The sequence below is a fragment of the Enhydra lutris genome, unplaced genomic scaffold (genome assembly GCF_002288905.1).
Source record: "Enhydra lutris kenyoni isolate GAN:26980312 unplaced genomic scaffold, ASM228890v2 scaffoldscaffold28, whole genome shotgun sequence".
Classification (NCBI taxonomy): domain Eukaryota; kingdom Metazoa; phylum Chordata; class Mammalia; order Carnivora; family Mustelidae; genus Enhydra; species Enhydra lutris.
In genome coordinates, this window is record NW_019154112.1 from 6,386,606 (window position 1) to 6,411,256 (window position 24,651).

Below are 24,651 nucleotides of genomic sequence, written 5' to 3' on the forward strand. Positions count from 1 at the left end.
TGGAAACTCAACATAATAAAGGTATCAGTTATCCCCAAATTGATCTATGGGCTTAATGCAACAGCCATCAATATCACAATATGATTTTTTTTTTTTTTGTGGGGGCACCTGGGTGGCTCAGTGGGTTAAGCCTCAGCCTTCAGCCTAGGTCATCAGCTCAGAGTCCTGGGATCAGGCCCTGCATTGGGCTCTCAGCTCAGCAGGGAGCCTGCTTCCCGCTTTCTCTCTGCCTGGCTTCTTGTGATCTCTCTCTCTGTCAATAAATAAATAAAATCTTTAAAAAAAGGATTTTTTGGTAGATATAAAGAAGCTGATGCTAAAATTTATATAAATTTTAAGCTAAAAGAATTTTGGAAAACAACAAAATATGAGGGATCACACTATCCAATTTTTAGACTCATTATAAAGATACAATAATCAAAACATGATCTAGGTAAAGGGAAAGACAAGTAGATCAATAGAACAGAATAGAGTCCAGAAATAGACAACCACAAAAATATGGTTGTTTGATGCTTTGACAAAAGTGCAAAAACAATTCAATGAGCAATAGCCTTCTTTAAAAATGATGTTGAATATGTAACAAAAAATAAACCTTGACCTAAACTTCACACTTTATGTAAAGATTAACTCAAAATAGATCATAGATCTAAACGTAAAACATAAAGGTACAAGACTTTTAAAAGAAAACATAAAAGAAAATCTTTGTGACCTGGGAGTTAGGTAAAAGGTTCTTATACATGATAGGAAAAGCACGATCCACAAAAGGAAAAAAATGGATAAGTTGGACTGCATCAAAATTAAAGCCTTTTGTTCTGTTAAACACATTATCAGAGAATAAAAAGATAAGCTACAGACTGAGAGAAAGTATTTCCACACTACATATTGACAAAGGATTTGTATCCAGAATATATAAAGAAGTCTCAAAAATTAACAGTAAGAAAACAAAAGGTTTTTTTCCAACTAAAAAAATAGGCAAAAGAGTTGAACAGGCACTTCACTAAAGAGGATATGAGGATAGGGGTGCCTGGATGGTGCGGTTGGTTGAGTGTCTGACTCTTGGTTTTGTCCCAGATTGTGATTTCAGGGTTGTGAGATTGAGCCCCATGTGGGGCTCTATACCCAGTGTGGAGTCTCCTTGAGATTCTCTCTCCCTCCCCCTCTTCCCTTCCAGCTCATGTTCTCTCTCTTTCTCTAAAATAATAAATAAATACAAATCTTTAAAAAAAGGATATGAGGATAGTAAAAATGAACATGAAAAGATGTTCAACCTCATTAGCCATTAGGGAAATACAAATTAAACCTATAAGGAGACATCACTATATACCTCTTAGAATGGTTACAATAAAAGATAATAAAAACTAGCTTTCATCAAAATAAGAATTTTGCCCTGTAAATACTCTGTTGGAAGGACAAAAAGATAGGCTACAGATTGGGAGAAAAAATTTACAAAACATAAAAGACAAAGGACTAATATCTAGAATGTATAAATAACTCTTGAAACTCAATAGTGAAAATGCAAATAATCTGAGTTAGAACATGAGCAAAAGACAGGAAGAGCCATCTCATTTAAATATAAAGGTGGGAGGGGTCCCAGGGGGGCTCAGTCATTAAGTCTGCCTTGGGCTCAGGTCATGATCCCAGGGTCCTAGGATAGAGTCCTGTGTCAGACTCCCTGCTCAGTGGGAAGACTGCTTCTCCCTCTCCCACTCCCTGTGATTGTGTTCCCTCTCTCACTGTGTCTCTGTCAAATAAATAAATAAATCTTTTTAAAAAAAGTATATATATGTATATATATACATATACACATACACAAGTGGGGAATTAGCATAGGGAAAAATCTTAAACATCACAAGGCATTAGGGAAATGCAAACAAACCACAATGAGGTCTCAGACCCCTATTAGAATGGACCCCCCCCCCAAAAAAAAAGTAGTGACAACACTAAATGCTAGTGAGGATACAGAGCAACTATATCACTCATAGAGCACTCATGCTGGTGGGAATATAAAATGATACAACCATTCTAGAAAAAAGCTGTTAGTTTCTTAAAAATTTAAAGATGCAACTATTCTACAATCCCACTATTGTGCTCCTGATCACTTATCCCACAGAAATGAAGACTATGTTCATTAACCTGTGCACAAATGTTTAAAACAGCTATATTTGTAATAGCCAAAACCCAGAAACAATCCAGATACACTTTAAGGATGAATGTTTAAATAAACTATGGCACATCCATACCACGGAATTTTACTTAGTAACAAAAAGGAAAAAACTACTGATACATACAAAAACCTAGATGAATCTGTAGGGAATTAAGAAGAGTGAAACAAAGGCAATCTCAAAGAATTTCAACTGTATGGCTCTTCATATAACTTTCTTGAAAGGATAACATTCTAGACATGAAGAAGATTAGTGGTTGCCAGGGTTAAGGAGGGGATGGGGGCAAGGGTCAAGTGGGGGTAACTATAAAAGGGCAACAGGAGGGATCCTTGTGGTAGAAATGGTCTGTATCTTGACTATATCAATGTTAATATCCTGGTTGTGAAACTGAACTGTAGTTTTGTAAGATGTTACCACTGGGGAAAGTAGGAAAAGGATACAAGGAATGTCTCTGTAGTCTCTTACAAGTGTATGTGAATCTATAATTTTTTAACAGATTTATTTATTTGAGAGAGAGAGAGAGAGATTGAGCACAAGTGGAAAGAAGAGAAGACAGGCAGAGAGGAAGAGAGAGAATCTCAGGTAGACTCCACACCAAGCATGGGGCCCACATGGGGCTCAATCTCACAACCCCGAGATCATGACCTAAGCCAAAACAGACAGACACTCAACCAAATGCACCACCCGGCATCCCTTGTGAATCTGTAGTTATCTAAAAATAGGAAGTTTAATTAAAAAAATACAGACATCGGAGCACCTGGGTGGCTCAGTGGGTTAAAGCCTCTGCCTTCAGCTCGGGTCATGATCCCAGGGTCCTGGGATCGAGCCCCACATTGGGCTCTCTGCTCAGAAGGGAGCCTGCTTCTCTCTTTCTCTGCCTGCCTCTCTGCCTACTTGTGATCTCTGTCAAATAAATAAATAAAATCTTAAAAAAAAAAAAAATACAGACATCATCAAGTGAAGGGTATGGAGGAACTAGAACTCTTGTACATTGCTGGTAGGGATAAACAATGGTAGGTACAGCCCCTCTGGAAAACAATTTGGCAGTTTCTTAGGATGTTATACACATAGCTACCATATGACCAACGATAATACTCCAGGGTATTTACCTTAGAGAAATGAAAACTATGTTTTCTGGAAAACCTGTATGTGAATGTTCATAACAACTTTATTTTTGACAACCAAAAACTAGCCATGAAATGTCTCCCAACAAGTGAATGGGTAAACTAGCTGTGGTATGTCCATGCAATGGACAATTACTCAGGAATGAAAAGGAACAAGCTATTGATGCACATCACAATTTCCATTAATTTCAAAGACAACGTGCTGAATTGAAGAAGCCAGGTTTCGAGAGTTATATACTCCCTGAGTCCATTTAGATGATATTCTCAAAAAGACGTAACTGTGGTGATAGAGAACAGATCAGTTTTTTGCCAGGGGTGGATGGGACTAAAAGGAATGGCATAAGAGTATTTTGAGGCTGATAGAAATGTTCTGTATCTTTGTTGTGTTGGTGGTTATATAAATCCATGCATGTGTTTAAATTTATAGAATTGAACACCAAAAGGGGGAAGAAAAGTCAATTTTCCTGCAGGATAGTTAATTGACTATTTAAAAAGGGATCCCTGGAACGCCTGGGTGGCTCAGTTGGTTAAGCAACTGCCTTTGGCTCAGATCATGATCCTAGAGTCCCAGGATCGAGTCCCACATTGGGCTCCCTGTTCAGCAAGAAGTCTGCTTCTCCCCCTGACCCTCTCCCCTCTGATGCACTCTCTCTCTTTCTCTCTCTATCAAATAAATAAATAAAATATTTTTAAAAAGGGGGGGGAATCCCCTTTGTCCAACTACCAGCCTTGTCTTGGAGTTGGCTGTTAGCTACCTCTCGCCCCTTTGCTTGGCCTCTCTCATGCTTTGTACAAGCTGTACAATCACAGGTTTTAAACCTGTCTGACGGGCCCCAGGAGAATAAAGGAATAGCATTTAAGTACTATGTAGTAGGGGAGCCTGGGTGGCTCGGTGGGTTAAAGCCTCTGCCTTCAGCTCAGGTCATGATCTCAGGGTCCTGGGATCGAGCCCCGCATCAGACTTTCTGCTCAGTGGGGAGCCTGCTTCTCTCTCTCTGCCTGCCTCTCTGCCTACTTGTGATCTCTGTCTGTCAAATAAATAAAATCTTAAAGTAAATAAATAAATAAATACATAAATACTATGTAGTATTAATTTAAATACTATGTAGTAGTTGCAAACTACTGTGAGTAAAGGATTAATAAAATCTTTTCTCTCTCTCTGCGGATAAATTTGTATTGGGTTAACTTTCTAGCTGTTTCTTCGGAAACCCAGTAATGGTGGGATGTCAGCTGTGTTACCAGCCAATACTGGTTATGGTAAAAATAAGCCTGATTAGTCTACTCTATCTGGACCAAGCTGATCTGTGAATGAAGGATAAATATACAGTGGGAGTCATTAGCTTTGAGCTTCTGAGTGCAATAACTCTTGTAACTGACCATGCTGTTTGTGGGACCCTGGAAGCAAGTTATGAGAATTATGAGAGATATTGGTTCCTATTCAGGAAATGAGGCTTCTGAAGCCCATGATAATTCCTGCACCTCTGTCTGTGTGATCCTGCTGTCTTCTATCTGAACTGCCACTCGGAAGACCAAAGAGTGGTGCCTGGCCTGCTTTGTGTGTAACTTACTGAAGAGATGCTAGCAAGCTGTGTTTCCTATGCTTTACCTTCCTAAGGAAAACCAATGCCAAGTGAGGTCTATTGTAGTTGTGTGAGTATGAAATGACTAATTAAGCAAAAACAAAGCAAAACAAAAAAACCCAAAACAACACTGAATGAGTATTGCAAATACTCTTGAAAGTATTCTATCTAAACTAACTGAGTTTATCTTTTTTCTTAAAGATTTATTTTATTTGAGAGAGTGTGCATACACGCTGGGGGGTGGTAAGGGCAGAGGGAGAGTGAGAGAATCTCAAGCTGATTCCCTGCTGAGTGTGATGCCAGACAGAAGGCTCTGTCCCACAGCCCTGAGGTCATGACCTGAGCTGAAACCAAGAGTCGGACGCTTAACCACCCAGGGGCCCCAAAACTAACTTAATGTTTTGGAACCCACCCTGGAAGAGTTAGAAATCTGGCAGGTAAGGGAATAGATGGTAGTAATGTGAATGGAATTCATCTACTTCTTTCCATTCATCTAACACAGGTAATTGTTTACTAATTGTTTACTCTGGGTGAGCAGACCAGGTCTGACAGGTTGTGGGTGAAGAGGCTTCGAATCTTCCTTACCTTGGGGAACTTGCACGAGGCCAACAGTTATACCAGCAAGTAAGTCTCCAAGAAGCCAATCCTTGAACCGATAGAAACACACCCACTCCAGGAAAGGAAAGATCGTTATTATGCATCTTAGGAACTTGTGCCATGAGCAGCTGTGAGAAAGAAGAACAGAGACTTGATAAGATTTTCCAAAGAAAAAGCCCACATAGCCAAGAAAAGGCCCAGTGCATAATTATTCCCACATAGCAGAATTTCTTGTCAGCTCTATTGACATCCTGACACAGTGGACTAGATAATTCTTTGTTGTGGTGGATGTGTCCTGCGTCCTGTAGGATGGCTAGCAGCATCCCTGGCCTTTACCTACCAGATGCCAATAGCAGCTCCCCCCAGTTGTGACATCCCAAAGTGTCTCTAAATATTGCCAAGTGTTCTGTGGGAGACAAAAATCACCTCTGATTGAGAACCAAATGCCATATATATATATATATATATATATATATATATATAACTAAAGACTTATCATCTAGCATATGAAACAGGATGTTTGGAAAGAATGAAAACCCACAAATTTTCCAGTAGGAAAATGGACTTTTACTGTTTTCTCTTGATAAGGACAGTGTTTTGAGATGTGATACTGGTGGGAGGCAGGGGCCATTAAGATGTCTGCATCATTCCCATATACCAATTTTCTTTACTGAATATTAACTCTATGCCGCTTTGATCTGTAGTATGTAGAAATTTATAGAAAAGGTAGGTAATGGAATCCTGCACTTTAGGAGCTGGCCATATAAAGGAAAGGCAATAAAATAAAGCTTTATTATCCTTTAACCTAGTGGACATCAATCAGAACCAATTTTGTTATCCAGGAGACATTTGGCAAAGTCTGGAGACATTTTTGGTTGTCACAACTGAGGGAAAGGGTGCTATTGGTATCTGGTGGGTAGAGGGCAGGGACTTTGCTACACATCTTGTAGTGCATAGGACAGCCCCCATGCCAGAAACAATTTTTTAAAAATATTTATTTTTTTGACAGACAGAGATCATAAGTAGTCAGAGAGGCAGGCAAAGAGAGAGGGAGACAGGCTCCCCGCTGAGCAGAGAACTTGATGCAGGGCTTGATCCCAGGACCCTGAGATCATGACCTGAGCCGAAGTGCAGAGGCTTAACCCACTGAGCCACCCAGGTGCTCCCAGAGACGATTTTCTGGTCCAAAATGTTACTGATGCTGAGATTGAGAAAACCTACATTAAGCTCTAAATCTAAATCTAAAACAGCAGCATCATTGTTAGTCAATTGGTTAATCAATCAACCAGTAGGGGCGCCTGGGTGGCTCAGTGGGTTAAGCCGCTGCCTTCGGCTCCGGTCATGATCTCAGGGTCCTGGGATCGAGTCCCGCATCGGGCTCTCTGCTCAGCAGGGAGCCTGCTTCCCTCTCTCTCTCTCTCTCTGCCTGCCTCTCTGCCTACTTGTGATCTCTCTCTGTCAAGTAAATAAATAAAATCTTTAAAAAAAATCAATCAACCAGTAAAACTAATATGGTTTTAAATTGCTTTTTGCTAGTTACATCTTAGTATGGGCCGAAAGCCAAAAGTATGAAGATTTTTTTATGTATGAGCTATAGTTGGATAACTGGGATTTGACTATAGTAACAAATAGAACTTTTGTGTATGCAAAGCTAAAATGTGTGCTCATAAAGAATTTCACGTTTGACTCTCACAACTATGAGCATTACTCCCCCTAAGATAATTGAGGCCAAATAAGTGTAAGTGATTCTTCCAAGGTCACAGTAGTGTGGACAGAGCTGGGGCTACCACTCAGGTCTTCTGATTCTTACTTCAGTGTTCTCTCCACTCTATTACCACCATATTTCATATTGACAGCTATTAAATTCTGTTTGGGAGCCAGGAAAAAATCCTTGGTTTGGAAGGAACATCACATTGCTGTTCTTATGAGAGTCCTTGGATGTTAGGCAAGGATACCTAGGGTGCTTTCTCCAATTATGGCTCCCAAAGGGGAGAGCAGAGCATGTCATGGGGACAATTTTTTCCTTCATCTGATCCCGTCTCTCCCATGTACCACTGGGCAGAAAACAAGCCACCCTAGGCAGAGTCATCAAAGCTCTTTAGCATGGAAAAATAATACAGTGGACATGGAATGATGGGACTCTAGACCTGAAAGAAAATCAAGGAAGATGCTAGAGGGATAGGAATTAAAGCCGGTGTGTGTGTGTGTGTGTGTGTGTGTGTGCGCGCGCGTGCGCGCGCGCGCGGCGGGGTGGGGGGGCGAGGCAGTATAAGCATTTTGACACAAATCTGGATTTTACTCAGGGCATCTTAAAAGTGAGGAATGTAAGAGTCTATGTGAGAGGACCGGGGACATTTTGACAAGAAAGGGAATATTTGTAGTTGCTAATGGAAAGGGAGAAGATGAGGAAAGAGATGAGGTTTTCTGTAGAAAAGACAGATAGGTGGTTGTGACAGGTGGTTGTGGCACCTGGGTGGCTTAGTTGGTTGAGTGTCTGACTCTTGGTTTCAGCTCAGATCATGATCTCATGGGTCATGAGATCGAGTCCGGTGTCATACTCCACGCTCAGAGCAGAGTCTGCATGAAGAGTCTCTCCTCTGACCCTCCCCCAACTTGCTTTTTTTTTTCTCTCTCTCAAATAAATAAGTAAATCTTAAAAAAAAAAAAAAGAAGATGTAGAGTTCAGAGACTTTTTTTTTTTTAACTAAAAAACCCCAACTAAAATCACGTTTTTTATTTGCTAGGTGCCTTACAAATACTCTTTGAATCTTCACAGTCACGTAGATGCTAATATCATCCCCATTTTTACAGATAAGGAAACTGAGGCAAAGTGGGTTAGATAGCTTACCTAAGGTCACACAGTTGGGAAGCAGCAGAACTAGGATTCATAACCAGGCAATCTGGCTTCTGAGCCTTGCTCTTAACCACAGAGTTGTACAACCTTTCATGTTAAAAGTCCAAAAGTGGATACAATTGTATGTTTCAGAAATAAGGAGCTGGGATGCAGAACTGATCAGATTTAAGTGTCTTAAGGATAGGGCAGGTTGGGGGGAGTTAGGCTGAAATTTCTTTGGTAGTACCTTTTTGTGATGGAGTAAAAGTCAGGAAAAGATTCTCCTTTTGTAGAGACAAAGTCAATGTGCCCCTAAATCCCCTCTTTGACACATGACCTCTGACCCATCTGGAGTAGAGAAAATGGGAATAGTGATGTAGGACTGGGGAGGGTCTCCAAGACCACAACTTACAAAAGGCAGGTTATGGACAAGGGAGAATGCCTCAGAGAAGGAAGGTCTACAATAGGGCTGTGTGGAGGCCTTCCTCCCTTGTCACCCAACACAGGCCAACTGTAGTGATAAGTCAAGGGATGAGAAAGACTGATAAATCCCAAGTGTGAGTGAAGACAGCTTGAATAGTTAGGGTTGATATAATGATATAGGTTACAAAGGGTCCCTCACCTGAGGTCGGTGGACCCTCCCCCATGGGTCTGTAGATAGAATTTGTAGGTATGTGAAGTTAGGAAAAATTATACCTTTATTTTCATTACCTCCTAACTGAAATTTAGCATTTCCATCAATTATGAATATTGACAACAAGCCACTGTAGTATCAGCAGAACCTTTGTAACCAATAGAAACTGCAATATTTTCATATTACATTCAAATTGCTGCAGAGATCTTAAGATATCATTTATGTTCATCACTACCTTGAAATTATGATAGTTATTAGATCCACATTATTAAATAACATTATTGTGGTATTTTAAAATATTTTGATAACTATATTTCAACCTAGCTGGTTTACTTTACAGTCCTATGTATTTTATGCTTTAAAAAAATATTCTGGCCAAGACCATTCAATGGGGAAAGAGCTGTCTCTTCTTCTTCTTCTTTTTAAAAGATTTTATTTATTTATTTGACAGTGAGAGAGAGAGAGAGAGAGAGCACAAGCAGGCAAAGAGGCAGGCAGAGGGAGAGAGAGAGAAGCAAGTTCCCCGCAGACCAGGGAGCCCGATGCGGGACTCGATCCCAGGACGCTGGGATCATGACCTGAGTCGAAGGCAGCTGCTTAACCAACTAAGCCACCCAGGCATCCCAAGAGCTATCTCTTCAACAAATGGTTCTGGGAAAATGGGGTCTCCATATTGAAAGAATGAAGTCAGACCCTAACTTTATGCTATATACAAAATTAACTCAAAATGGATCAAGAATCTAAATTTAAGAGCTAAAAACTATAAAACTTATAGAAGAAAATCTTCATAATCTTGGCTTTCCCAATAGTTTCTTAAAGATGTCACCAAAATCATAGGCAACAAAACAAAAAAATGGATAGACCGATCTCATGAAAATTATAAACTGGTGCACCAAATGACACCATCAACCCACAGAAAAGACAGTCTACAGAATGGAAGAAAATATTTGCAAATCATATATCTGATAAGGGTTTAGTATCCAGGATATGTACAGAACTACTAGAACTCAACAATAAAAAGACAACCTAATTTTAAAAGAGGTAAATAGACATTTCTTTAAAGAAGATATAAGAACAACCAGTAAGCACATGAAGAGATCTCAACATATGTAATTCTTAGGGAAATGCAAAAAAAAAAAACAAAAAAAAAAAACCAAAAAAAAAAAACCAAACCCCACAATGAGATACCACTTCATGCCTGATAGGATGGCTATAATTAAAAAAAAAGAGAGAGAGAAAAATAACACAAGTTGTAAAGGATACAGAGCAAAAACACTTGTACATTGCTAGTGAGAATGTACAGTGGTGTAGCTTGTATGAAAAAGTCTGGTGGTTCTTCAAAAAATTAAACATAGAGTCACCATAAGATCCAACAATTCTACTTTCAGTTATATACCTGACAGAGTTGAAGACAGGTTCTCCAACAGATACTCCTATGCCAATATTCATGGCAGCATTATTCGCAATAGCCAAAGAGTGAAAACAACCCAAGGGTGCACCAACAGATGAATGGATATGCAAAATACAATATATTTATGTACAATGATATCATCAGCCATAAAATGAAATGAAGTACTGATCCACGCTACAACATAGTTGAAGTGTGAAAACATCATGCTAAGTGAAATCAACCAGAGAGGAAAGACAAAAATTGCATGATTACACTTAAATAAATTATCTAGAAGAGGCATAGGGACAGAACGGAGAGGAGAAGTTACCAGGGGTGAGGAGGAGGGGACAATGGGGAATTATTGCTTAACGGGTACAAAGTTTCTGTTCGGGGTGACGAAAAAGTTTTGAAAACAGTGGTTGCAGAACATCGTGAAATGTCATTAATGTTGCTGATTTGTACATTTAAGACTGGTTAAAATGGCTAGTTTTCTGTTATATGTATTTTACCACAATTTTTTTTTTAAAGATTTTATTTATTTATTTGTCAGAGAGAGAGAGAGAGAGCGTGAGAGTGAGCACAAGCAGATAGAGTGGCAGGCAGAGGCAGAGGGAGAAGCAGGCTCCCTGCTGAGCAAGGAGCCCGATGTGGGACTCGATCCCAGGACGCTGGGATCATGACCTGAGCCGAAGGCAGCGGCTAAACCCACTGAGCCACCCAGGCGTCCCCACAATTTTTTTAAGTAAAAAAAAAAAAAATTATCCTGCAAAGATGTCCATTAGCTTTACCAGCCTGCTGCAAGGTTGATAGCACAAAAACAGGCTAAGGGCCCCTGAACTAGAGGACCCACATAGTCCCAGTGACTATCAGAGGCAGTGAGTTCTACATTGTACAGCTGTGCAAGTACTGCCTAGGGTCCGTGGGATATGAGGTTAGAAGGATCTCATTCTGCTACCACTATTTAGTCGATCATTGCTGCTTCTGTGGCTGTTTTTAGGAGACTGGTAACAGTTGCTAATCAAATGATGTATTTATTAAATATCATCCATAGATGCTGTCAGGGACATCCAAGAAATTTTTAATCAAGAGGGTGCTACAGGACAGACCATAAGCAAACCAACTGAAGAAAAATCACACAGCAGCCTAAGGGTCCCAAAGATAGGAATTCAGAGGAGGAAGACAGACGTAGGCACTGTAGGAGTAAAGTAGGGTCTTAGTGCTGCCAGCTTGGAAGCAGCTGAATGACCCCCACACCCACCGGCACTGGACGTGGTGTCTGAACGTGGTGATGTCGATGTCCAAGTTCCCAGAGGAAATACTCTTCCTTCTGTGTTCCTGTTGAAAGGTCTCCTCATTGTACACATCTCGCTTGACATCATATGTGAAAGAATTTTGCCTGGATTTATAGCCAAAACCCTGGGAGTTCCTCTCTGGTTGCAACATTCCTGGTTGAGTGGGAAGAGATCAAACAAAAAACAGTTTTAAAAAAAATCTAGATTCTTGGCACATTCTTACGGAAATAAAATTTCCATATAATGATAGCTAGTATTTGCATAACACTTACTGTCTTTTTATTTTTTAAGGATTGATTGATTGATTGATTTATCAGAGAGAGAGAGAGAGAGAGAGCACAAACGGGGCATCAGTAGAGGCAGAGGGAGAAGCAGGCTCCCTGCTAAGCAAGGAGCTGGATGCAGGACTCGACCCCATGACCCTGGGATCATGACCTGAGCCGAAGGCAGACACCTAACCGACTGAGCCACCCAGGCGTCCCAACACATGCTGTCTTAATAAAAACTTTCTCTTGTATAATTTTATACTCAAAGCCACCTATAGAAAATGCAAGGTGTGTATTAGTCTCATTTTCCAAACAGGGAGACCTAAAAGTTTCAATAGCCTTGGTTGTTTAATAATTAGAGTCAGGACTAGAACCCAAATGTCTTGCTAGGAAACCTAGTTTTCTTTATGTTCAATTATATTGCTATGTTGTGGAGGAAATGATTATGAGGCAAAAGTCAGTACAACCATCAATTTTCACCACAAACACTGAAGGTGAAGTGGTCAATACAGTATCTTCTTCCCTTTATCCTTTCCTTTTCTTCATAGCACTTGTCAGGACCTGATTCAATATTTGTCCATTGTCTGTTTCCCTTACTAAAATATAAGCCCAAGAGGCAGGACTTTGTTTACGGCTATATCCCCAGGTGCCAGAATATTGCCGGAAAGTACCAGCTAGTGGCACCATGGTGAAGCAGAAAAAACATTTCATGGGCTATCAAGAGATTCGGGTTCTAGCCCAGGCTGTTTTTCTAACTAGCTATATGATTAGGAGCAAGTGTCTCAGAAACTGAGGGTCAGTTTTCCTTTGGTTTCATGCATAAAATAACATGGTTGGAACACGTGGTCTCTAAGACCGTTGAATTTTAAAGATTTTATTTTTTTTATTTGAGAGAGAGAGAGAGAGAGAACCAAGCAGCAGGAGTGGCAGAGGGAGAGGGAAAAGGAGAAGCAGGCTCCCTGCTGAGCAAGGAGCCCCGATGTGAAGCTTGATCCCAGGACCCCAGGATCATGACCTGAACCAAAGGCAGATGCTTAACTGACTGAGCCACCCAGGTGCCCTGGGTCACATTAAGTTTTAAGAAAAATCTGTATCATTCTGCTCTTCTCTGCTCTTTTAAGAAAATGAGAAGTAGCAGTTACTGAGGATGGCTACAGGTCTATTTCTGGGAGAAAGTATAATCATTCTTGATCATGTTTGTTTGTCTGTTTTTTAAAGATTGTATTTATTTATTTATTTTAGAGAGAAATCATGCGAGAGAGTGTGGGCAGGGGGAGGGACAGAGGGAGAAGGAGAAGGAATCTCAAGCTGACTCCTCACTGAGCACGAGCCTGATGCTGGGCTTGATCTCATGACCCTGATTTCAGGACCTGAGCAGAAATCGAGAGTCAGATGCTTAACTGAACAAGCCACCCAGGTGTCCCTCATCATGTTTTTGAACAATAAAAAAAGCATAAACTAAATTGCTTCCACGTAAATGTGGAAAAGCATATATATCTATGTATCTATCAATAGATATATAAGATACATGGGTAAACATGCAACATATGTAGATTACCCAAGTAGTTCTTTTATAAGTGAGGCTGAAAACAAGTTTAATGTACCAGCAGCTTTGTTTTCCTTCAGAATGATCATATATCATCATCAGCAGCAGCAATATTTATAGAGCACTTGCTATATACCAAGCATTGCACTCGATGTTTTTCATGAGTTATTTCACATAATTTCCATGACAATCCTAATACTGTTATTATGCTCATTTTATGGGTGATAAAACCAAGTCAATTACTTTATACATTTTGAGAAATTAACTAACTGGGCTGTGGACATAGATTGTATTTTTACCCTCAAAGCACTCGTGTGTTGTATAACACCTATGAACTAAAGATCACAAATTCAATAAAGTGGGCATGTGATTGGGGAATATAGAAGAGGACAGAAGAGGTATTTTACAATGTATCACTCAAGAGAATTAGTAATATGTGTTTTTTGCAGAAAAACCAGAACTGTATATTAAAACAGGTAATATTTTTCCTTTTCTTCCCCTGTCCATAGGACTATTCACCCAGTCATCCTCACTTTTCCTGTGTAATCTTAAAATAAGCTTCCATTGCTGGAAGAGAGCTGTTCCTGGCAACTGAGAGAACCTAATTAACCTGCCAATTATACTGAGATTATAAAAACTGCCATCCTGGGTTGGATCCAGGGTTTCAAATCTAGCATTTTCTTTCTGAAAGTGGTACCAAGGCAGGGTTGGCATAAAGCAGGCAACATATAGACATTGAGGCACAGAGGGAACAGTGGGACTGATGAAGGCAGCAACAGCTCCTTGCACGGGGCAAGTGGGGCCCAGCCAGGCGAGGTCTGATCTTTCTCAAAATGAGTGACAATTGCAGATTTTTATCTGAAATCTTCTAACTTTGAAATGTTGTCAATTACTTTATACTTTTTTTTTTTTTTTTTTTTTTAACACAGAGCATATCTAACAAAACCTCTCTGCAGGCCAGATTTAGCCTGTGGACCATCAGTGTGTGACCTCTGTACCAAGAGCCTTGTTGTCGAAGCCACGAAATACACTCATGCTATCCTATCACAAATTATAGTTTATCCCCCAAGAATTTCTCTAACTCTCTTTCCAAGTGAAAGTATTTATATTTTCTGTTGTCATGCTCTTTGGAGGTATTGGATCCCACTAGTTCACTTACAGAAAGTAGGGTTTCATTCTATTGTCTTCAATCTGCATCACTTATATTTCAAGAGGTAGCTCCCATCTACCAGACTAAGTTTTGATAAGTCTATCTGCTTTTATTTTCACAATTTTACAAATTTCTACCATATGTACTCTTGGCCTTCATTTGTTTCTGCTTCAGAATTCACGTGCTATTTCATCTGTGTTCAATTAATTTAGTGTTCCACTAACATTTGTTGAATGCTAGGTGTTACGGGGATTAAAAAGGACAAAGACTCTATAGTTCAGCAGACTAAAAATTCCAAAATATAGTGCTCTAAGTGTTGAGAGGTGGGAAAGACAGGTGATACTAACATTTATTGCTGCTCTGCCATATGCCAGGTTCTTCTCACACAACATCTCAAGAGAGGTACTCTTTTCCTCATGATGATGATACCCATTTTACTGATGAGTTTAGTGGTTTCTCAGAGTCATAAAAGGCTTAAATAGCTGAGCCAGAACCTGAACCTTGTCTTTCTGATTCTAAAATCATGCCACATACTAATACCATGTGATCTCCTACAGAGTAGGATTAACAATTCCAATCTAGGGGGATGAGAAAGGCCTCCTTGGGGAGAGATGAACTCCGTTCTGTCTAAACTGGGGGCAGAGAAGAGAATAAGGTATTGAAGGAAGAGAACAAGATAAAATTACAAAGATAATATAAAGCAAGTAATTTAATAATCTGAGTAAAGGAGAGCCTGGGTGGCTCAGTGGGTTGAGTGTCTGACTCTTGATTTCAGCTTAGGTTTTGACCTCAGAGTTGTGAGATGGAGCCCTGTCTTCAGTGCTGTGCTCAGCAGAAAGTCTGCTTGAGTTTCTCTCCTACGCCCTCTGCCCCTCCCCCTCTGCCCCTTCTCCTGCTCACAGACACAGTCTCTCCAAAAGATATGAAACAAATCTTAAAAAAAAAAAAAAAAAAGATCTGCATGAAGTCAGTGTCAAGCCCCCAAAAGTCGGTTGAGGCCTATTCCTGGAGGGTCTTGAATATCTGGGTTGAACTTGGACTTTTTAGCTATTTAAAGTGTTTAAAACAGCATTTGCACAGAATTAGGACAAACATTCTTAAATTTCTATGGAACCACAAAAGACCTCCATAGCCAACAGCAATCTTAAAAATGAAAAACAAAACTGGGGGTATCACAATTCCAAACTTCAAGTTATATTACAAAGCAACAGTAATTAAAACAATATGGTACTGGCATAAAAGTAGACACATAGATCAATGGAATAGAATAGAAAGCCCAGAAATAAACCCACAATTATATGGTCAATCAATCTTTGACAAAGGAGGAATGAATACACAGTGTGGAAAAGACAGTCTTTTCAACAAATGGTGTTGGGAAAACTGGACAGCAACATGCAAAAGAATGAAATTGGATCCCTTTCTTACACCATACATAAAAATAAACTCAAAATGCAATAAAGACCTAAGTGTGAAACTTAAAACCATAAAAATCCTTGAAGAGAGCACAGGCAGTAATTTCTCTGACACTGGCCATAGCAACATTTTTTCTAGATATGTCTCCTAAGGCAAGGCAAATACAAGAAAAAATAAATTCTTTGGACTCCATCAAAATAAAAAATTTCTGGGGGCGCCTGGGTGGCTCAGTGGGTTAAAGCCTCTGCCTTCGGCTCAGGTCATGATCCCGGGGTCCTGGGATCGAGCCCCGCATCGGGCTCTCTTCTCAGCAGGGAGCTGCTTCCCTTCTTCTCTCTCTGCCTGCCTCTCTGCCTTCTTGTGATCTCTGTCTGTCAAATAAATAAATAAAATCTTTAAAAAATAAAAATAAAAAAATAAAAAATTTCTGGACATTGAAGGAAACAATCAACAAAACTAAAAGACAACTTACAGAATGGGAGAAGATATTTGCCAATGACATATCTAATAAAGGGTTAGTGTCCAAAATCTATAAAGAACAGATACAACTCAATACCCAATTAAAACTAATAACTAATAATAACTAATATTAATTATTAGTTACTTATTATTATTAGTTATTATTGATAACTAATCCAATTAAAAATAGGCAGAAAACTTTGACATCTCTCCAAAGAAAACATCTAGATGATCAACAGACACACGAAAAGATGCTCCACATCACCCATCATCAGGGAAATGCAAACCAAACCCACAATGAGTTTATCACCTTACACCTGTCAGAGTGGCTACAGTTAAAAACACAAGAAACAAGTATTGGGAAGAATGTAGATAAAAAGGAACCTTCCTGCACTGTTGGTGGGCATGCAAACTGGTTAGAGCTGCTGTGGAAAACAATATGGATGTTCCTGAGAAAATGAAAAATAGAACTACTCTACAATCCAGTAATTGCACTATTGGGTATTTATCCCCAAAATACAACACTAATCCAAAGGGATACATGTACCCCTATGTTTACTGCAGTATTATTTACAATAGCCAAACTATGGAAGCAGCCCAAGTGTCCACTGCTAGATGAATGGGTAAAGAAGATGGGGTATATATTATATAATGGAATATTATTCAGCCATAAAAAGAATGAAATCTTGCCATTTGCAACAACATAGATGGAGCTAGAGAGTATGATGCCAAGGGAAGTAAGTCAGAGAAAGACAAACACCATATGATCTCTCTCTTATGCAGAATTTTACAAAACAAATGAGCAAAGGAAGGGAGAGAGAGAGAGACAGATAGACAATCAAGGAAACTCTTAACTATAGAGAATAAGAGGATGGTTACTGGGGGGGGGGTATGGGTGAAAGAGGGGATGGGGATCAAAGACTACACTTACCATGATGGAAAGAAAAAAGTGCTTGAGCAGGACTAGTCATAGGCACAAGGAGGTTTTTTAGGAGGATGAGTGGTGTCAGTGGTATGGTCTAGAGGTATACTGTTCAATATGGTAGCCACTGGCTACCTGTGGCTATTTAAATGTAATTAAAATAAACTAAAATGAAAAAAATCAGTCCCTCAGTTGCATTAGCTACATTGCAAGTGCTCAACAGCCATATGCGGCAGAGGCTACCCTACTGAACAGTGCAAGTATGAAACATTTGCATCATCACAGAAAGTTCTATTGGACAGGAGAGACTGAGGCAAGAAGTCCAAGTGGAGATGATGAGTATTACTGTAGTTTAGGGCAAAAGGAATCAAGTCATAACTCGGGGGAGGGACCACAGTGAGTATAGCTAGCAGGGGCTGCAGGAATGCTGTCTTTCAGGGTTCGTCACACGACTGGCGAAAGGTAGTGAGGTAAAATGCATGATTTCCTTATTGGTTTTTGCTGTTGCTGTCTGGAGTGTGTCATCTCTGGAGTTTGTCCAGCTTCATTATGTCTTTGTGGATTTCCTAGAAACCCTAGTGCTTCACTTACATGTCCTAGCAGGACACTTGTGACAAAGTATGATGACAAGAAGCTCCTATTTACAAGAGGCAGATGTAGTTTGATGTGGAGTAGGTGGCACATTTCAGAAAAAAGTTACCAAACCACACTGATGGAATAATGTACCTATCGGCTGAGACACAGTGCAGGGTGGGGGAGGAGTCTCTGTTACTGACTCCTGAAGGCATCAGTGTGATGGGCCTCTGTCCACAGTGTGATCAACAACATGCTGAGCTCTACCCATAATCCTGAAGGTTAAGTGTCCACTTAAGAAACAGTTTTGGGGGGAGCCTGGCTGACACAGTCGGTTAAGTCTCCCAACTCTTGGTTTGCCATGTGCTGGGCATGGAGAGATTCTCTCTCTGCCCCTACCTACCCCTTGCTTGTGCACTCTCTCTTACAAAAGGAAAAGGAAAAGAAAAAGAAAAACAATTCCCTGATGCTTCCTGACATCAAACAAAGTATTTAGGTGGGATGACCACAGGTCCAAAGTTTTTAAGATTTCATTTTCTTATTCTACAAATGTCATTCTGGGCATCATGCTTCCCTAGTAATTAACAAATTATTTTAATCTATGTAGTCCATGCTGAGGGCCCACACTACTAACATCAGCATCATCTGGGGACGTGTTAGAATTGCAAATTCTCAGGCCCAACCTAGCAAGACTTAATTAAATTATCAGAACTCTGAGGATGGGCCAGCAGCTGGTTTAAGAAAAGCTCCAGGTGATTCAAATACACAGTCAAGTATGGGGGCCACTGTAAAAGCAGCCAATTATCTTTACTTGGTCAGTCTTTCTGTGCTAACTTTGGGAGCACTGTTAAAAACAGGGACTTTTGACCTAATCCCTGCATCCCCCATACTACTCCTGTCTATCCAGCCATCCATTGATTCATTTACATGATGTGTTGAAAGTATTTTAAAAAGCCAAGCATAAAAATATTTAAATGCAACCCAATTTTCTGACTACTGACCTATAGATATGAAATTCTGAACCTTACTTTAGTTGCAAGTATCTTTTGCCCCATAGCGTCATCTTTCCTATATCCTCTATAATCATGCTAAGGTAAAATTCACTTCCAAAATTTCAAATAAGCATTTGTAGTTCCATCAAACACAACAACCCTTTGGCCGTTACTACCTCATTTTTATAGGGAATGTATTTGGAATACAGCAAAGGCATGAGCGAGGTGCATCGCTTTTAATATCCTTCAGTCACACTGTCCGGTGGCTGGGGATGAATAATAAGCCGACAGCACTCAAGGAGCTGACCACCGGACACATGAACAACTACCTTAAATGCGACTTGGTGAGACTATTACCAGTGGGGTGTGTTGGAGAGAAACTCATGGTGGGGGTGCGGATGTTGGAGAAGGCTTCAAACGGGGACACTGATTCATTAACAAGAGTTAAAGGAAAGGGGCCATAGCAGGTGGTAGTGGGGGCTCAGTCCGAAGGAACAAATGAACAGAGCAGTGAGGTCTGAAAGCAGAAGGCGCTCCTGGGCACAGACGGTGAGGTGGTAGGGAGAGGCCTCTGGCTGCAGACAACTAAGACCGATGAGTCTGCAAGGATTCCGTTGCAAATCGCACGCATTGCCTCTAGTCCTTGCCTTTCACAAGTAGAGATGATGCCTCCGAGAGATAAGCTCTCGAGGACCACCGTCATTCATTCATTTCGCAAATATTGACTGAACGCCCGCGACGGGGCCCGACCCGGCGAGTGACGGACGCAGCCCCCGCCCGGGGACTTCGAAGGATAACGAGGACCGGGTGCCTGGCACCGGACGCCCGCGTCCTGCTCAAACCTGCGGCTCTCGGCCCCTTGCAGCTCCCGGCAGCGGCTCCACCTGGTTCCCGGAGCGTGGCGCGAGTGCTGGCGCTGGGGTCGGACGCTGCTCCTACCCGGCTGGCGGCGCTGTAGACGCGGACGCCGGCCGTTCCCGAGCCGTTGCGGCCGAACTCGCGGGCGTTCTGGCGGGCGGGGGACCGGAGATGGGGCGAGGAACCGGAGCACGGGCAGTTGCAGTAGGGAGCGGGGAGAGGAGGGTTGCGGGGGGGGCTGGGTTCCCGGGCTGGGGAAGCCCCCTCACCTGTGCCATCCAGGCCTCCACTTTGGGGTTTGACTGCTCTTGGCTGGGGGGCTTCTAGATACCAGGCCTTGTGCCCTGCACTTCACTTACAGTCATTCACTTAAGTCACCCTACGACCTCGTTAGGTCAGAAGACGAAGGAGGAAACTGGAGGCTAGAAGGTCATTCAGGTTTCCAACCTTAGCTCTCTGTCCACAAGCCGGCTCCTTCCACTGAAGGACGCTCTTCTGCCCAGGTCTCTTGCTGCGCTTCCCCCTAGAGCCCCGCCCTTTAACCTTCTGAAGTTGATTCAGTCCCTGTCACTGTCTCTAACTATGCCCTGTAGTCCTGCTTGTCCCAGAGCGGTTTTACACCTACTCGATTACTGTATTAGTGTCTAACGCGTTCACTTTACTTAGTCCTTCCTTTTTGTAGATTGTCACCCCCATAAGGCAGGGATTTTTATCTCTAACTGCTGTATTATCAGTGCATAAACAATGTGGATATAGTAAGAGGTCAATAAATTGTAAATTTCATGTAAGCAGCAACTGCCTCTGTTTTTGAATCGACTTTAATTAGAAGTGCCTGGCACCCGGTAGGTATTCAGTACGTAATTGTTGAATGAGTGACTGAATGTACTGCTTACTTCATCTTTGCCCTTTCAGTCACTCACCTCACTATCCCAATTTTTTGGATAATTTTATGAATTCCTTAGGATTCCTGCTGCCGAGTTTCCTCCCTTCTATCAATGCACTCATTACCTTGATTCCCCACTTCTACCTGCCATATCACAGTCATATTTTTTGCTCTTACTTCCTCCTTCAACCTTCATTACTTCTTGGAAAGCTCCCTAACCCGCATTTTGGAACATTTTCAAGCAGGATGTCTTCATAGGCAAGAGAATCCAGGCTAAGCCACACTGAATCCCCCAAAGAAAAGCTTTCCATGAATCATCCATGATTCTGGTTTTTGTTTTTCCTCAAGGAGAACTGAGGATCCTGCACTACCTCCTAAACTGAGATCATGGTCATTATTCATAATTAGTCCAATAAATATTTATGGTGTACCAGTTATGTTCCAGGCACTGTGCAAGATGCTGGGACAAGACAGGCAAAATCGGAGCACTCCAAGGGATGCGTAACACTAAAGAGAATAATCATGGTAAGTGTTGAGAAGTGTCCTGGCTTGGACCCAGTTATTTCTAAGAGAGATTGTGACAAGCTTATAAGTGGGGGTAGGTATGTGGTTATAATATCTTGCCCAGTCACACTTATTTTGTTCAGCTTTATAAATGACCCTATTAGGTGGGAATGTAAGGCAGGAATTATTTTTGCAGGAATTATTTTTCCAGAACTAGAATGAAGGTCTAAGAAAGGTCAATCGACTTGCCTGATGTGACACTGCCAGAAGACCACTCTCTGCCTTGCTCTCCTTCTTAATCTGAGAGGCATGAATCAAATGCTTAAAATCGTTTTCACTGGAAGCTTCAGAGCAGAAATCAGTTTCAAACCCTCTGAGTAATGTTTCAAAACCCCTTTCAAAGGGAGATACCGGAGACTTTCCTTAATCAGAACTACCTGGGGCATTTTGTAAAAATGCGCATTCTTGGAGCCTGTCACGGACCCCCTGTGGATCCTGAGCCTTTGCATTTTTAAACATCTAAAGTGATTCTTCTGCACATAAAAGTTTAAGAACCGCTATGAGAGTTTGGATGGAAAACCGCAGCCTTAATGCAGAGCTAATATTTGCTTTTGGGATAGAGTTAGTCACAATTCCAAAGATTAAGCCGTATGTCCTTGAGCAGATGGAATACAACGGCTTTCTGGCCAGAATCTTCCTTTTTTTTAATGTAAATATTTCTTGGAAATTGGGTGTTCTGCTTAGCAGATGCTTGGCTGCTGGTGACTACAGGCAGTTCAAAGATCTTTTGGCTCTTTTCCCGACATCCTATTAGTCACTGTCGCTTTCTACAACGGAGCCAGGCACTTACCCCGCCGACCACGGTGGGGCGCACGCGGCATACATTGCCAGCTTATCCCTTCCTTCCCGGGTCCGCCTTCGCGCCCTTAAGTCCGGGAGAGTTCTTGCCTCTGGTGTCCAGCTGTTGCTCTTTTCTCGCGAGAAGTGCTCCTCCCATCCTCTCCCGTCGTCAACCCCCTCCCGTGGGCAGGTTCCATATTGGGTAAAATCTCGGCTCGCGGAGAGTCCCGGGAGCTGCTCTCGCGAGAGTACGGCAAGAGGCTCCTGTTCGCTGGCTCTGGAACGGCGACCACTGGAACCTCAGCGGGCGCTGCAGCTGGAGCCGTAGTCCCGCGCGGCAGCCGGGAGTCGGCCTGGTCTGGGAGAGGGTGCAGGGAGAGCGTGGTGGGAGCAGCCTTGAGCTCCGGAGCGTGCTCTTGCCCTTAGCCGGGCTCGCTCCCGTCGCTGAGGCGCGTCCCGCAGCTGCGGCTGACAGGGGCCGCGCGCTGGGGAGTCGGCGGGGTCGCCTCTGCCGCACCTGCGCCGACTGCCACCTCCAGGTCCCCGCCCGGCCGGGCGGGCGACGAGGGCCAGGGAGCGGGAGCGGGCGCAGGCGGGGCCCCTCAGGGCCACCTCCTAGCCCCGCGGCCGCCGCTGGAAGATGTCTCAGGAGAGGCCCACGTTCTACCGGCAGGAGCTGAACAAGACAATCTGGGAGGTGCCCGAGCGTTACCAGAATCTCTCCCCGGTGGGCTCTGGTGCCTATGGCTCCGTGTGGTGAGTGTCACCGGGCTTGGGTCTGCGGTGGGCTGAGTGGCCCTTAATACCCCAGAGCCAGGCCTGCCCCCATAGCTCAGCGATGCACCAAGCGGCAGGAATTTTCCTTGGGGGAGGGCACCGCTGCCTCTTGGACCCCTGTCCTGCACTCCCTGTACCCCTTGCACCCCTCACTCTGCACCCCCAGGTAGGCGGTCAGCTGTGTGCAGGATGCAGGTCCACGGTGGGTTGTGGTGCTGGAGCTCGGCCCCAGCTCGCACCTTGCGCAAGCCCTTCTTGTGGGGGTTGCTGCTCCGGGGGCAGGCACGGGGGCTGGGGTGCCTCTTCGGGGGTCTCCCTGCCAGCATCCAGCAGCAAGATCCTCTCGGGAGGTGCGTCCACTTTGGGCGCCAAAGCCCGCCCTCAAAGCAGACAAGCCCGGGTAGCTGCAGGGAGAAGCAGAAGGGCAAAGCTCGACCGGGAGACTGCAGTTGTCCGAACAAAACTGACGACGACGAAGGGCGTTCTGTCCGGTTTTTTGTTTTGTTTTGTTTTTTGTTTTTTGTTTTTTTTTTTGCAAACCTCTTTCGAAATCTCATTTTGAGAAGCATTCGTTTTGAATTCGCACTTGCATTAGCAGCGACCCGTGGAACCTAAAATACCGACTTTATCTCGGCCAGCACAGTGCCAGCTTGAGTGGTGTGTTTCCGATTCGGTTGAAAGCGTATTTCCTTTCTGCAGAGTGGGGGTGGGTGGTAGTGCCTGCAAGAACACTGCAGCTTGAGAAGCTGGCGGCCTCACTGATTAGTCACATACCACTGCTCATTTAAGTATTGTTTGGCAAAACAATTTTCCCCTTTGGAGCAAGCGAGATTCAGATCCGTTGGACGCGCTCAAGAGCAAGAAGTTACTAACAATGCTGCGATGTATTGTAAATATTTTTAAATTGCAGTACATCTTGTGAATATTGAGTTTTTTTTTTTTTTTTAAAGTCCCTGAGAGAGTTTGCAGGGAACTTATCTGCATTTGTAGCCTGAGGTACACGATGGTTTTCGTAAAGATCTATATAGCAAAGGAAGGAATAGTCTATAGCAAAGGAAGGAAGAGACACGTCTCATCTTTAAATCACACTGGGTGTTTTAAATTAAACTGATACCATAAAATTTCTGGATCTGAAATATTTCACTAATTTAGGTATTACACACTCGATTTTAGATTTACTGTAACTTGAGAGCTGCTGATTTGAGACTAATTCATGTATTCATGTGCATGCATCATTTGAAAAGGGCTCTATAAAATTATTTTTTTGTTTTGGAACAAATTCCAGACTTTTGGATGTGTTAATCTTTATAATTCCTGTGTTTCTTGAAGTCACATCATGAATTTCCTGTTTGGTAGAATCTTCTGGGTAATTGAGATTATGCAATTGTGTCAGGAAACAGATCATGTTGCGTCTTCTAGTTCAAGCTGTGTGAGTTAATGTTGCTGATGGCTCCATGCTTGACATCTCCATTTTTTTTTAATAATATGGCATTTTAGATTTTAAGGGAATTTGCGACATTTTACTATAGATGTGTATATATGTGTGCGTGATTGATTTGCAAATTTTCAAAGATTTATTTAGATCATTGCTCCTTTGATAGCTTACTTTTTTACCTTTATTTTTCATTCTTCAGTTGACATTAATTTTTGTAGTACCAGGTTTTTGTTTCCAATGATATTTAAACTTTAATAAAATGATACAGCAGAATAACTCAACTCTGGGGAGTTTAGTAAACTTGAAAAGAAATGCTTGTAAGGTTTTCCTGCTGTTGGTATGAATAACTCTACACTGAAACTGAAGATTCAGATTTACAGTGAAGTGTCATTAAAATGACCTTTACATTTCTTTAGTACTA

At 42.1% G+C, this 24,651-nt stretch overlaps 2 protein-coding genes across 6 annotated transcripts in view; one reads left to right on the top strand and one right to left on the bottom strand.

Annotated features, from left to right (window-relative positions):
* Positions 1–21,624, bottom strand: part of LOC111152460 (solute carrier family 26 member 8) — a 78,058-nt gene extending 56,434 nt beyond the window's left edge. Inside the window, 5 exon segments of the mRNA XM_022510952.1 lie at positions 11,579–11,765; positions 19,776–19,967; positions 19,969–20,081; positions 20,084–20,114; positions 21,616–21,624. Of these exon segments, the coding sequence (XP_022366660.1) occupies positions 11,579–11,765; positions 19,776–19,967; positions 19,969–20,081; positions 20,084–20,114; positions 21,616–21,624 (532 nt within the window).
* Positions 21,625–22,295: 671 nt separating this feature from the next.
* The window catches only part of LOC111152183 (mitogen-activated protein kinase 14), a 77,106-nt gene continuing 74,750 nt past the window's right edge, over positions 22,296–24,651 (top strand). For 2 of the 5 annotated variants that reach the window (XM_022510557.1, XM_022510559.1), the window contains exon 1: positions 22,296–22,774. In XM_022510557.1, coding sequence (XP_022366265.1) covers positions 22,659–22,774 — 116 coding nt within the window. In that variant the 5' untranslated portion in view covers positions 22,296–22,658. The remainder of the gene's footprint in view (positions 22,775–24,651) is intronic. The other 3 variants (XM_022510556.1, XM_022510555.1, XM_022510558.1) reach the window with 3 other exon arrangements.